We start from the raw sequence: 15,218 nt of genomic DNA on the forward strand, positions 1-15,218 counted from the left end.
CCCTAGCACTGCACAGCTGATTCAAATAATTCAAAGCTTGAAAATTAGTTACTTGAATCAGCTGTGTAGTCCTAGGGCAAAACAACTAAACGTGCACCCAGGGGGTGCCCCAGAACCGAGTTTGGGAAACCCTGATCGACAAGTAGGCTAGTAATAGCCAAGCATGTCAGAATAGAGCCAGGGACAAAGCAACATCACAACAAGCCCCACACTGTAATTTTTGGCAGTGAACAAAATGTTACCACAAGCCTGTGTTAGCTTGCCAAGCAAAGTATTCACTCATAAAGCTAATGCAAGTCTTCAGATATCAGGCAAGTACACATCATCCAATCATTGTTCACTGAACATCACTCTCTTTCTTGGTCAAATAGCCCTTACACAGCCTGGAGGTGTGTTGGGTCATTGTCCTGTTGAAAAACAAATTATAGTCTCACTAAGCGCAAACCAGATGGGATGGAGTATCGCTGCAGAATGCTGGTTAAATGTGCCTTGAATTCTAAATAAATCACAGACAGTGTCACCAGCAAAGCATTCCCACACCTCCTCCTCCATGCTTCACGGTGGTAACCACACATGTGGAGATCATCCATTCGCCTACTCTGCATCTCATAAAGACACAAAGGTTGTAACCAAAAATGTACAATTTGGACCATCAAGACCGAAAGACAGATTTCTACCAGTCTAATGTCGATTGCGCGTGTTTCTTGGCCCAAGCAAGTCTCTTCATCTTATTGGTGTCCTTTAGTAGTGGTTTCTTTGCAGCAATTCACACGGTCTCCTCTGAACAGTTGATGTTGAGATGTGCCTGTGACTTGAACTCTATTTATTTATCAGCATTTATTTGAGTTGCAATTTCTGAGGTGCAGTTAACTCTAATGAACTTATCCTCTGCATCAGAGGTGACTCTAGGTCTTCCTTCCCTGTGGCGGTCCTCAAGAGAGCCAGTTTCATCATAGTGCTTGATGGTTTTTGCGACTGCACTTGAAGTAACTTTCAAAGTTCTTGACATTTTCTGGATCAACTGACCTACATGTCTTAAAGTAATGATATGATATGGACTTGGTCTTTTACCAAATAGGGCTATCCTCTACCTTGTCACAACACAACTGATTGGCTGAAAAATTTTTAGAAGGAAAGAAATTCCACAAATGAACTTTTAACAAGGCACACCTGTTAATTGAAACACATTCCAAGTGACTACCTCATGAAGCTGGTTAAGAGAATTCCAAGAGTGTGCAAAGCTATCATCAAGGCAAAGGTTGGCTACTTTGAAGAATCTCAAATATAACATATATTTAGATTTGTTTAACACTTTTTTGATTACTATATGATTCCATGTGTGTTATTTCATAGTTTTGATGTCTTCACTATTATTCTACAATGTAAAAAATAGTACAAGTAAAGAAAATCTCTTGAATGATTAGGTGTGTACAAACTTTGACTGGTACTGTAAATCCAGTGCTGTTGTGCAACACAATTTACCAAAAACAAAGTGTTCTCTGTTTGTACCATAAAGGGGACATGAGTACTTTTTAGATAATCTATATAGTTATAAATTCTTAACTAGTCTGGAGATATCATATGTTATAGGTGTTACCTTCATAAATGGGTGTTGAACATGTCCCTCAGCACAACCCAAAAGACAGGTAAGTCTCGATACTGCTCATTAGAGTTGGTGAGTCCACAGATTATAGAGTCCAAAGATTATTCCCCATCACAATAAAGACAATGCATCATGATTCAGGTTAATTCTAGGCCTATGTGTGACACTTTAGATATTCAATACCATCCCCAGTTGAATAAATCCTGTCTGGTATGTGCTGGTCGAAGGGTCTAATTTTTCATGGTGATGGAGAGCTCTGAAAATTGCGGCTGAATTTTTATAGGCAATTTCTAAAGTTGGCACCGAACGATCTTATTCAATAGTATTTGAGAGGACACTGGAGACCCGAGGGTGTGGTGTGCTCTTGTCTTCTGTCATCACATTGTCTTCAAAACAGATTTTTACAGTAAAAGTCGAGTAAATCAATATGTTGTCTTGAAAAATAATATTGTGGTTTGTAATTAATATCAAGAATATCGTAATTTCTTTCCCCCCACTTTTTTTGTGAGGTAAGACCTTACTAGAGCCCAGTGTATAAGGTTCATACTCAAGGATTAGTATGTTGTTTAATAAACAATACATAAAAAATAGTGAAGGTCAGTGAGTTCCGTATAATGTGTTTACAATCTCATGAACTTTCCCTAAGAGGGGTCACTGCCACTGTCATTGATATACAGTACTGTAGTCTTCTTATTTTGTTACTGTATGACAATCCCTAATTAAAAGTGAAGTTGGGTCCCAGTCCTTTCAGTGCTTGGGATGGAACCCTAGTAGTCCATTGCACTCATAGGCTTCCTCCTCCCTATGCACATGTAAATCTGACCTTACCAGCTTTCAAAGGCTTTCCAGGCCAATGTTTGCCTTGAAAAGACAGCTCCCATCGGCCTGATCAGGGGATCCATAATGTGTGAGAGAGAGAAATAGCTAATTATCCTTTTACACTTAAAGAGAGAAATCCTTTTAGTGAGAGCAGACAGAGGACTCCTTTGATACCTGGGCCAGAGCAGGCCTAAATACCAAAGCAAGGAGACGTGTGAGATGTAACTGTACTACAGGGAGACTACTTTCTCCCATTATCAGTGCTCTAACCTCTGTTCTGCTCTGGAGAGGAGCCTTCCCATAGAAAGCCAGGAAAGGTAAAACCCAGATGGTTAGACTTCCTGTCTTGTCTGAGGACGGCCAATTCATTTCCATTGGCATTTGTTCCGTCTGATAAAAAGCAAATAACCCTGCAGATCGGATGACGGCGGTGGACGAGATGTGAATGGGGGCTTACAAGGGCATTAGTCTTAGCTGCATGAGCTTGTGAAATTGACCATGTCCGCGCAGGTAGTGCTGGATTTCTTTCTCATCTTTTTCAGGTTGTTTTGGATGCACATGGGGCAAACTTTACCGCAGTCTGGGGCTCAAATTTGCCTTTCATTCTCCAGAGAGCAATGTCAGTGTTGCCATTGTATTCAGACTGGGGTAATGAGTTCACACAGCTATTGTACTCGAATTACTCTTATTCTATACTTATGAAATTGCTATCTGCTGGAGACGGTTTTCATTAATTAATAGCTGGTTTTGTTGAAGTAAGTTCCATAATATTTTCACACAACATTGGATTTGGCATTCGTGTATTAAAGGACTGCATATACTACACTCGTAGAAAAAAGGGTTCCAAAAGGGTTCTTGAAGGAGGGATAGAGTTCTACCAATAGCTGTTTTGATCTAAATATGGGTTCTTTGTAAGTCAAAGGGTTCTACCTAGAACCTTTAACATTCTAAGAACTGTTTTTGGAATTAAGGGTTCTTTGATGATTCTTTGAAAGGCAGCATGCTCTATTACAGGGGGATTTCAGAATTGTTTGTTTTACTGTAATAAATGTGTTTTTGCATGCACATTGGTTGGTTGATTCATTTTATGCTACACAAAGATACATACCATCTAAACTAATCCAATCTGATTGTAATTGGATTTATTGCACCCATTACTGAGATGGTTGTTCCAGTTTAGATGATTGAGTTTGTCTCAGTATTCTAGCTTCCCTACCCTGGCAGTCATTCTGACTGAAGTCAGGATCCAGATGATTAATAATTCCACTTGTTGGATATCCTAACTTTAGCTGGATTCCAAAAGGAATCACACATCACTTTGCAACCCAGCATAATGTGACTTGCAGTCCTGATTTTGTATATTTATTTATTAGGGATCACCATTAGCTGTTGCCAAGGCAGCACCTACTCTTCCTGGGGTCCAAACACATTAAAGCACTTACATTACATATAAAACAAAAGATTAAACAGTATCATATAACATTATTACACCACTACATATCTACAATACAAAATGTATAATACCACCATACAACAATATTACAATGTATGAGTATGTCTGTACCTTTGTGTGTGTCTCTTCACAGTCCCTGCTGTTCCATAATGTGTATTTCTACAAAACTACAGAACTGATGTGGCCTGTAAACCAGGAGATTCCTAACACCAGTGTGTTAGGGTATAACTAGGCCTTATGATACATGCAATGTATTGTCATAAAGAATTACATTTTAAAGGCTAATAAGGCTAGTCGAACCGTTCATAGAGGATTCTAGGAAGAACCTTTAAGATGTTAAAATGGTTCTCAGTGGAACCCTTCATCGAAGATTCTAGACAGAACCCTTCGTAGAGGGTTCTAGGTAGAACCATATGCAGTAGTTTTTTAAAAGAACCCTCATAGTGGTTCTACATCCCTCTGCAAAGGGTTCTACCCAGCACCAAAAACGATTCCCCTATGAGGATAAACCAAAGAACCCTGTATGGTTCTACTTAGCACCTTTTTTTCTAAGAGTATATTCTTAGGTCAGTCAGGCAGGGCCTGAGGCCTTCTCCATAACTCTACATACAATAGTAACTATATGCTGTAGGCTACCCTGAGATCACGAAGTCTGCATTGTAAGGCGAGATCCCACTTCCACGTCCACTGCACTTAAAAAGTGCACTCTTAGAAAAAAGGGTTCCAAAAAGGTTCTTCGGAATGTCCCATAGGAGAACCCTTTTTGGTTGCAAGTAAAACCCTTTTTGGTTCCAGATAGAACACTTTTGGGTTCCATGTAGACCTATCTGTGGAAAGGTTCTACATAGAAACCAAAACGGTTCTACTTGGATTTCTAACTGGAACCAAAAAGGGTTCTCCTATGGGGGCAGCCGAAGATCCCTTTTCGGTTCTAGATATCACCTTTTTTTCTAAGAGTGTAGTATAAGCTACTGTACGTAGAGAGTTTGAAGTGGAATACCACAGGATAAGATCTGCCTGTGCCAAGCTAAGACTGTTGTTAAGTTTGATACAATCTTGGTTAAGTCTATCAAACCCATCTCTAGAAACTAGGTCCTTGGGATTATGTTTGAATGAAACAGACCCTTGTAACCTTATTTCACCAACTTTTTGGACCAAAATCAGACTGTTCCTCCTGACCTTAACCTAGTCCGGGTTTGCCTTACTTAATTACTTACTTACTTACTTAAATTTCAGTCTAGGATCCCTATTTGGGACCAGGGAATTCCCCTTATCGAGATGCTGCCGCCCACTAGCCTGAAATGCAGGAAGTACACACATTTCTCAGGAGAAGCAGTGTGTGTAATCCTGGCCAGGTAGTCTGGTCTGGACAGAGGCTGTTCGAAGCTTCCCATCATCAGGGCTACGTCCCAAATGGCACCCTATTACCTATTAGTGCAATACTTTTGACCAGAGCCCTATGGGCCCTAAGCCCATTCTGGTTTCCACCTTAACCTTGCTTCTTGGCACAGGTTCCCAACACCCCCTCAGACAGCCACTGTAGCGTAGAGGCTGAACTTTACAGAGACTGTAGTTCAACGTCTCCTTCAGATAAAAAAAACACACACAGAAAAGAGAGGGAAATATGATGTTAGAAACACCCTCATATAACAAAAGGTTTTCTGTGATATTTAGATGTGCCTTTGGGGGAATAAGATTCCTTTGAGAGAATACATGTTGGTAGGAAACCTATGAATCTGTACATTAAGCCACGTAACTAATGAAATCTAATAGGTATAACACCGTTTTTTTCTTGTTTCACAGGTTTTCCACAATAAGCAGGCCCCTCCTCCTTCCATCTCCAAGGGGCTTTGGGAAAGGTATAAAAACGCACCACCATCCTCTGCGTCAGGACCAGTTGAAGTGCAATATTGAAGCCTGTACTGTACGATTCAGGATCCAGACTCTAACCTCAAGGCATGTTGACCAGGTAAGTGTATTATTGTTAATATGATTTTTTTTAAAGGTTAAGTGTATGATGCAGAATGTGACATGTCATCATGGACCCTAAGGCTGCATTTACACAGACAGCCCAATTATGATATTTTCTCCAATTATTGGCAAAATATTTGTTCTGATTGGTCAAAAGATCAATAATTTGGCAAAATATCAGAATTGTTTTTTTTAGTTTACATCTTTAATTTGAATGATTGTCACATAACCGGTGCAGCAGGTAGCCTAGTGGTTAGATGGTTGGGCCAGTAACCGAAAGGTTGCTAGATCAAATCCCCGAGGTAAATATGTGTTGTTCTGCCCCTGAATAAGGCCTAGGAACCCACTGTTCCTATGCCTTCATTGTAAATAAGAATTGGTTCTTAACTGACTTGCCTAGTTAAATAAAAAATAAAATAATATTTTTTTTTACACACTTTACCTCTTTTTGATACCACTATACCTTCACAATTTAGATGTTTTTTTTGTTGGTTCCAGGGTTTTCAATAGAAAGTGGATTTAAAACACCACATTAGGGTGGCTTAGGTATTTTACAATGGCCATGCCATACACTTGTTAAAGAACACGTCTGCCCTCAGGTCAATGGGAATAAGTTGTGGATTTCAGAGATCCTTCGTTTGGCACCTTAACTAAAATATTCCCAAAGCAGCCTGTTGATTACAAGGATTTGGTGTGTGATTGGAAATTAGAATTCAGAATAACAGATGGTCATAAAATCACTGAGACAGGCATAAAGTCAAAGAGCCTGAAACAGAGAAGGCAGCTGTGTCGAGGCCATTGCTTCTTTAACTAGTCTGCAATTAGCATTGGTTTTTAAATTCCAATTTTGAATTTCTGTTTCCAGGAATTTTCTCATCTTCTGCTCTCTGGCAGTTCTGCTAGTACAAGCTGACTTCGACACTAATAACGGTAAGTGTTGGCAATTGTGTTTGAATACAGAAAAACAGATGCTGAATCAAACAGCATGTACAGTAGCATCAGCATAAAGTAGTTATTAACTGTTATTAATGAGTTACTAACAGTATCCGTGAATGGTGGTTACAATGTGTGTCTCTGTGTGACACTTTCAGATCACGCTGCCCAAGCCATGTCCACAGGTATTCTGAGAAATGTTCTGATTTTGCCTAACTCCTATGTTGACCTTTATGTGACTTTGAAAATCATTTTTATTCAGTCATTTGTATATTGAAATTGCACTGCACTTACCCAGCCAACTTGCTTGTAAATATCCATTGCTATTTTGATCTTATTGTTTTTGTGACTTTGACTTTGTCTGTATATATCGTGATTGCTGCAAAATGAATGGCCTATTTAAGGACATTAAAGTTGTCTGGATCTAAATTCTATGAATAGACTATGTAAAGAAAGGCCCATTTCTGCCTGATTCTGAACCATACTCCCTTTTCTCACAAACAGATAAGGACTCAACCTCGGAGGAAGCTCCAACTGGTAAGAGCATCATAACCTCATTGGCTAACTCTTTACAACCAGTGCTCAATATGCCTGTAGTTTAATCCATAATCTGTGCTCTATATGTGTTCTATATACCCATTCGTAACGGTAATCAATCTGTGGTCTATATACCCGTTCATAATGGCAATCTCTGCTTTTTCCACAGAGAGCATAAATGCCATCTCCTCGGATCAGCCTAACGGTGAGCACGTGAGCACAGCAGAAAGGGGGGGTTTATGCTGTCCTACCTATGGGAGAGGGGAAGGTCTAGGCATGGGGAAAACTCTGGAAGGGAGATTGCGAGTGCACACTTCAGGAAGAGAGTGGATTACTGGTACGAAGCCTCTGATTCTCTCTAAATAAAAGTGGGTCTTGTAGTCTTGACCAACCCAGGTCAGATGGTTGTTTGTCTGCTGAACAAATTCTGAGATTATATATCAGATTGCACTTCAGAAAAGTCAGCAGAGCCCTTTCCGTGACTCATTAGAACCGCCCAAAACAGGAGAGATCCTGGAACCTTTTGTCCTGCATCGCCATCTAGTGGTACTTCTTGTATCCTGAAACATTTCCTCAGTATAGTGAAGCTTGATGGCAGACAATAACGCAATCCATAAATGTTGAATCCATATATGAGACAATATAGCCGGTGATGCTGTTTTTTATGATGCAATTTTCTGCAATTTCTTTATAGATATGCCACAGTATTACAATGAGGGATTGCTGGTAGGGGCTTTTTTAACGATCTGATGCAGTATAATTACAGTTTGTCAAAAAGCACAAGATTAAACACAATAAAATATGATGTATTTAAAGGAAACAAAAGATTATTTAGACAGAAAATGTATGCCTTGCTCTGTAACATGTCAACATGTTTCATCTTAGATGTAAAGCAGCACAAGTGTAGAGGTTAGACAAGATGATGAGTTTATGTCATTCTGTATTCACAATAAAAAACATTGAAAGAATACTGGTATAATAACAATTATGAATTAAGAAATAAACATAATTATGTGGATATCTAAAGTATCTGTTCATAATTTCTCTCCCTACAGCTCCTAAACCTAATGGGGTCACTGGACCTGGTAGGTATCCTTTTGTTATGTGTAGGAATATAACCCGTAGACCTATGGGTTCCATTTAGTCACAAATGTATTTTTATTTTTTATTTAGCCAGGACACCTGCCTGGGGGAGAGAAAAAATCATATTTATATGAATGTGCTTTAATTCCTTATTGTAGGTGTTGCAGCAAACAGTGTTGAGGACCAGGAGGGTAAGAGACCATATACAAACAGGGAAGCACCACAAACACACACATTTTTTAAATGGTTTATTTTAAGTAATTTAGCAGACGTTCTTATCCAGAGCAGTTAGTGCAGTTAGTGCATTCATCTTAAGAAGGTGGTCACAACCACTTATCACAGGCATAGTAAGTACACTTTTCCTCAATAAAGTAGTTATTAGCAAAGTCAGAGCTAGTAAGGGGGAAAAAGTCAAGTGGGAGTCTTAGTGGGTTGGGCGTGAGGAGCGGGTGGGGGGGGGTTATTTAAAATACTATTTGAAGAGGGGTGAGAGGGTCAAAAGACTAGAGGTGGCACACACACACACACACACATATTTGATTTGTTATCCTTGTGGGGCTCAAATAATTGATTCCCATTCAAAATCCTAATTTCCCTAACCCATATAACCCTAAACCCAACCCTTACCCTAAACCTAACCCCTAAGTCTAAAATAGCCCTTTTCCTTGTTTTGATATCCTTGTGGGGACGAGAAACACACTCACACACACTCACACACACACACCTTTTCAACACAAATATTGAACCAATCAAATGTGTGTAATGTTCCACAATTAAGTTGAACATTTCCTTATCTTTCAGAGGATGAAAGCTCAGATGAAGGTCTGAAAGAAAAAAATGTTCCTCCTCCTCCTCCTCCTACTCCTGCTCCACAACAAAACTCAGGAAAGTTAGTTGGGCCAGCAGGCGGGAACCGGAGAAAGGCCCCAGCCCCACAACAAAAGAGGAGATCACGACCCTCCCGCCGTCAGCAGTGAAATGCCAAAAAGACACAGAGGCAAACATTTACTTTTCGTTAATTGCATAGAAGAAGAAACATATTGTATCCTATTACTGTATATGCCATAACATGAACGTGTACAGAACCGTACTTGCAAGACATGACATATTGTTTACTGTAACGTCTGTGGAAAACACTCAGTGGTATGTTCAATTCAAACTCATGGGCATTTCTCTGTGAATAAAAATGTAGGATTAAATTAACAATGTATTGTGATGACATAAAACCAGGCCAAATTATCATAACTGACCTTGACCTTAAGAGCCACTGAAACGGCTCTAAATTCACCAACCTGTTTCAAAATAGCAAGGACCTCACTCCCATGAAAATACCTCCATTTCTAAATGAGCGCACACACCGCACTAAATGTCGATCGCCGTTCATTCGGCGTGGTGTGTTTTATGGACCACTTGCCTGTGGGCGTCTGACTGCCAACATTTTCGCGTGGTTTGCACTCGGTTTGCAAATTACAGCTGGCACTCTGTTCAGAGGTGCTAAGTACTCTCGGCTGGCAAACGCTACCGGTGTGTCAGTGACTTTAGAGAGACTTGCTATTTTGATCATGAGCCAGTTGGTGGAAATATGGAGTTACGAACTACCAATACAATATTGTTAGCTAAAGTGAAAATACTAGATATTCTTTACAGAAAAAGGCTAAAGAAATCCCATACTTTCTCTCAGTTGATGAGGATACCTTTTACTGTTGCTGCCTACCCAAAGACTGTTATACTGTCCTCAGTCAGCATATCTTTTAGTGCATAATCTTTCAAAACAACCCTGCTCTCGAACACAAAACCAGTGTTTCAATCAAAAATGTTTCTTTCTTTTTTCTAATCATCGTTTTTATACCCACAGTATTCAACACATTATGTATGAAACATGTTTGATGAATATCAATTTCAAAACATGTTTAAGTGTGAACCTCTGTATCTTACATCATATCTTTCCAAATAAACTTCTTTGAGCAAAGTGATATTTCTGACTGTTTTCCATCCTTGAACTATGCCAGATTGTTAAAAATGAATAATAATAATAATAATAATAATAATGAATTGACAATACATTCCTAAATAACAAAAGGATTTTAAAAAATTGTCCTTTGTTTAGAATGAATGGCCTTGATTTGCTGGCATTTCAAAATGTATTATTCTGGTTAACTTGTAAAACCTAGATACCTGTGTTCTACTTTAAATCATTTCTAACTGTTTCAAGAAAGGTTATCTGTAATTGTAATTCAACATGCAAATATGAGGATGAAAGAAGACCTAAGTACAAAAAAATAATAGGTTATTAGTGTTATTACCATTTTCCATGTAACATCTTAGTATATACATTAAGTAGTACTATTGGTGTTTACAATGGGGCTGTGCACACTTCTCTCTGTTTCTGACCTGAAGCTCCCTGTGTTCTGAATACCAATCCTGGAGTCTTGGTGCCAACATGAGCCTTGTGCTTCTCTCCAGCGTAGTATTTCTCGAGCACGCACTTTTTTCAAGGTAACCACTAATGAATACATTTGACAATTTCTTATTTTATTAGGATCCCCATCAGGTACTGCTAAAGCAGCAGCTACTCTTCCTGGGGTCCACACAAAACATAAAACATGACATAATGCATAACATGATTAGACAAGTACAGCACAAGGACAGAACTACATACATGTTTAATAAGAATACACACTTTCATACATATATGCCATAGCATTCCATGCATCGTGTACTCATTATAACAGCAATACTGCAGCCATTCATTTTCCCATATATTGCAATTCCTTTGCTCTGCTGTTACAATTGCTTTGTCTAAGCAGGTCCTGATATCCTAATCTCACAGCACCAGCTGTTCTGTAAACACCAGAAAGAATCTCACAACATCAGAAACCATCCGTGTCCTTGGTTCTTCCGTTTGACGTCAATACTGTGCATAAACATGTGATTCATAGATGCTACTGAATGCAAGTGCAACACACCAATGAAAATGGAAATGCAATAATCATGTGTAGTTTCACTGAAGTCTTTAACTCCTGCTCCGTTCCACTGGCGTGAACACAACCACATACACTACATGAGTAAAAGTATGTGGACACCTGCTCGTCAAACATCTCATTCCAAAACCATGGGTTTTAATATTGAGTTGGTCCCCTTTCGCTGTTATAACAGCCACCATTCTTCTGGGAAGGCTTTCCACTAGATGTTAAAACATTGCTGCGGGGACTTGCCTCAAGGCAAGGCCAGTCAAGTTCTTCCACACCGATGTTGACAAACCATTTATGTATGGACCTCGCTTTGTGCACAGGGGCACTGTCATGCTGAAGCAGGAAAGGGCCTTCCCAAAACTGTTGCAACAAAGTTAGAAGCATAGAATCGTCTAGAATGTCATTCATTGTATGATGTAGCATTAAGATTTCCCTTCACTGGAACTAAGGGGCCTAGCCCGAACCATGAAAAACAGTCCCAGACCATTATTCCTCCTACACCAAACTGTACAGTTGGTACTATGCATTTGGGCAGGTAGCATTATCCTGGCATCCGCCAAACCCAGATTCGTCCATCGGACTGCCAGATGGTGAAGCGTGAATCCTCACTCCAGAGAACAAGTTTCCACTGCTCCAGAGTCCAATGGCAGTGAGCTTTACATCACTTGATTTGATTTGACTTCAGCCGACACTTGGTATTGCGCATGGTGATCTTAGGCGTGTGTGCGGCTGTTCGGCCATGGAACCCATTTCATTAAGCTCCCGACGCTGGAAGCTGACGTTGCTTCCAGAGGTAGTTTTTGAACTCAGTAGTGACTGTTGCAACCGAGGACATATTTTTACACGTTACGCGTTTCAGTACTCGGCAGTCCCGTTCTGTGAGCTTGTGTGGCCTACCACTTCATGGCTGAGCCGTTGTTGCTCCTAGACATTTCCACTTCACAATAACAGCACTTACAGATGACCGGTGCAGCTCTAGTAGGACAGAAATTTGACTAACTGACTTGTTGGAAGGTGGCATCCTACGACAGTGCCACAATGAAAGTCAATGAGCTCTTCAGTATGCCCATTCCACTGCCAATGTTTGTCTATGGAGATTGCATGGCTGTGTGCTCGATTTTATACACCTGTCAGCAATGGGTGTGGCTGAAATAGCCGCATCTACAAATTTGAATGGGTGTCCACATACTTTTGTATACAGTTGAAGTCGGACGTTTACATACACTTAGGTTGGAGTCATTAAAATGTGTTTTTCAACCAATCCACAAATTTCTTGTTAACAAAATATAGTTTTGGCAAGTCGGTTAGGACATCTACTTTGTGCATGACACAAGTTATTTTTCCAACAATTGTTTACAGACAGGTTATTTCACTTATAATTCACTGTACCACAATTCCAGTGGGTCAGAAGTTTACATACACTAAGTTGACTGTGCCTTTAAACAACCTGGAAAATTCCAGAATATTATGTCATGGCTTTAGAAGCTTCTGATAGGCTAATTGATATAATTTGAGTCAATTGGAGGTGTACCTGTGGATGTATTTCAAGGTCTACCTTCAAATTCAGTGCCTCTTTGCTTGACATCATGGGAAAATCTAAATAAATCAGCCAAGACCTTACAAAAATAATTGTAGACCTTCCCAAGTCTGGTTCATCCTTGGGAGCAATTTCCAAATGCCTGAAGGTACCATGTTCATCTGTACAAACAATAGTACGCAAGTATAAACATCATGGGACCACGCAACCGTCATACCACTCAGGAAGGAGACGTGTTCTGTCTCCTAGAGATGAACGTACTTTGGTGTGAAAAGTGCAAATCAATCCCAGAACAAAAGCAAAGGACCTTGTGAAGATGCTGGAGGAATCAGGTACAAAAGTATCTATATCCACAGTAAAACGAGTCCTATATTGACTTAACCTGAAAGGCCGCTCAGCAAGGAAGAAGCCACTGCTCCAAAACCGCCATAAAAAAGACAGACTACGGTTTGCAACTGCACATGGGGACAAAAATCATACTTTTTAGAGAACATTTCTCTGGTCTGATGAAACAAAAATAGAACTGTTTGGCCATAATGACCATCGTTATGTTTGGAGGAAAAAGAGGGATGCTTGCAAGCCAAAGAACACCATCCCAACCATGAAGCACGGGGTTGGCAGCATCATGTTGTGGGGGGGCTTTGCTGCAGGAGGTGCACTTCACAAAATAGATGGCATCATGAGGAAGGAAAATTACGTGGATATATTGAAGCAACATCTCAAGAAATCAGTCAGGAAGTTAAAGCTTGGTCGCAAATGTGTCTTCCAAATGGACAATGACCCCAAGCATACTTCCAAAGTTGTGGCAAAATGGCTTGAGGACAACAAAATCAAGGCATTGTTGGAGTGGCCACCACAAAGCTCTGACCTCAGTCCTATAGAAAATGTGTGGGCAGAACCGAAAAAGCGTGTGCGAGCAAGGAGGCCTACAAACCTGAATCAGTTACACCAGCTCTGTCAGGAGGAATGGGCCAAAATTCACCCAACTAATTGTGGGAAACTTGTGGAAGGCTACCCAAAACGTTTGACCCAAGTTAAACAATTTAAAGGTAATGCTACCAAATACTAATTGAGTGTATGGTAACTTCTGACACACTGGGAATATGATGAAATAAAAGATGAAATAAATAATTATCTCTACTATTCTTCTGACATTTCACATTCTTAAAATAAAGTGGTGATCCTAAGTGACCTATGACAGGGAATTTTTACTAGGATTAAATGTCAGGAATTGTGAAAAATGGAGTTTAAATGTATTTGGCTAAGGTGTATGTACATTTCCGACTCCAACTGTATATAGTGTATCATATAGTATGGAGTTGCAACTAAGTTTCACTCCTGCTATGTTCCCCTGATATAACCTTGAATCATATGGGCTGTATATACAAATGAAATCCATTATTATTACTGTTAAGACTCATAATCATAAATCAAAGAGATTATTACACATATCAATTAACCATCACATTGAGGAGGATAAGGACAGAACATACAGTATGTCCTAATATACACTTAGTGTACAAAACATTAGGAACACCTTTCTTATATTGAGTTGCACCACCTTTTGCCCTCAGAACCGCCTCAATACTTTGGGGCATGGACTCTACAAGGTGTCAAAAGCTTTCCACAGGGATCCTGGGCCATGTGTACTCCAATGCTTCCCACAGTTTTGTCAAGATGGCTGGATGTCCTTTGGGTGGTGGACCATTCTTGATACACACAGGAAACTGTTGAGCGTGGAAAACCCAGCAGTGTTGCAGTTCTTGACACACTCAAACCAGTTCGCCTGGCACCTACTACCATATCCTGTTCAAAGGCACTTACATATTTTGTCTTGCCTATTCAACCTCTGAATTGCGGACATAAACCTTGTCGCAACTGTCTCAAGGCATACAACCTGACCTCTTACCTTCATCGACACTGATTGAAGTGGATTTAACAAGTGACATCAATAAGGGCTCATAGCTTATACCTGGATTCACCTGGTCAGTCTGTGTTATGGAAAGAGCAGGTGTTCCTAAAGTTTGTACACTCAGTGTACATCAGAATAACATTTCCCAAACTACCCTCTTGGTGTATACTTGACTTTAGTAACCCCATTACCTGTGTGAATGCACAGACAGAGGGTACCCCTGCTCAAGGTCCCTTCTAGTGTAAAAGGGTTTTTCAGCAACATGAAATATTGTCCCACTTCCAATCCCCACACTAAACCATCAGAGTTATGAACCATCAATACAACAACAGCATTACCTGTTCTATTCCCCCATAATGGTCAGACCACTCTTAGTCTTACACTGAAGTGGATAGCCA

At 40.0% G+C, this 15,218-nt stretch overlaps 1 protein-coding gene across 1 annotated transcript; it reads left to right on the forward strand.

Moving 5' to 3' along the window:
* The first annotated feature begins 5,697 nt into the window (after positions 1 to 5,697).
* si:ch211-133n4.6 (uncharacterized protein LOC797776 homolog) lies at positions 5,698 to 10,372 on the forward strand. The gene is made up of 8 exons (XM_035792623.2): positions 5,698 to 5,844; positions 6,712 to 6,776; positions 6,938 to 6,964; positions 7,284 to 7,316; positions 7,486 to 7,521; positions 8,372 to 8,401; positions 8,558 to 8,590; positions 9,201 to 10,372. The coding sequence occupies exons 1-8, from the start codon at positions 5,834 to 5,836 to the stop codon at positions 9,374 to 9,376; spliced, it is 411 nt and encodes a 136-aa protein (XP_035648516.1). The 5' UTR covers positions 5,698 to 5,833; the 3' UTR covers positions 9,377 to 10,372.
* The last annotated feature ends 4,846 nt before the right edge of the window (positions 10,373 to 15,218 follow it).

Source organism: Oncorhynchus keta, chromosome 19 (assembly GCF_023373465.1).
Source record: "Oncorhynchus keta strain PuntledgeMale-10-30-2019 chromosome 19, Oket_V2, whole genome shotgun sequence".
Taxonomy (NCBI): Eukaryota; Metazoa; Chordata; class Actinopteri; order Salmoniformes; family Salmonidae; genus Oncorhynchus; species Oncorhynchus keta.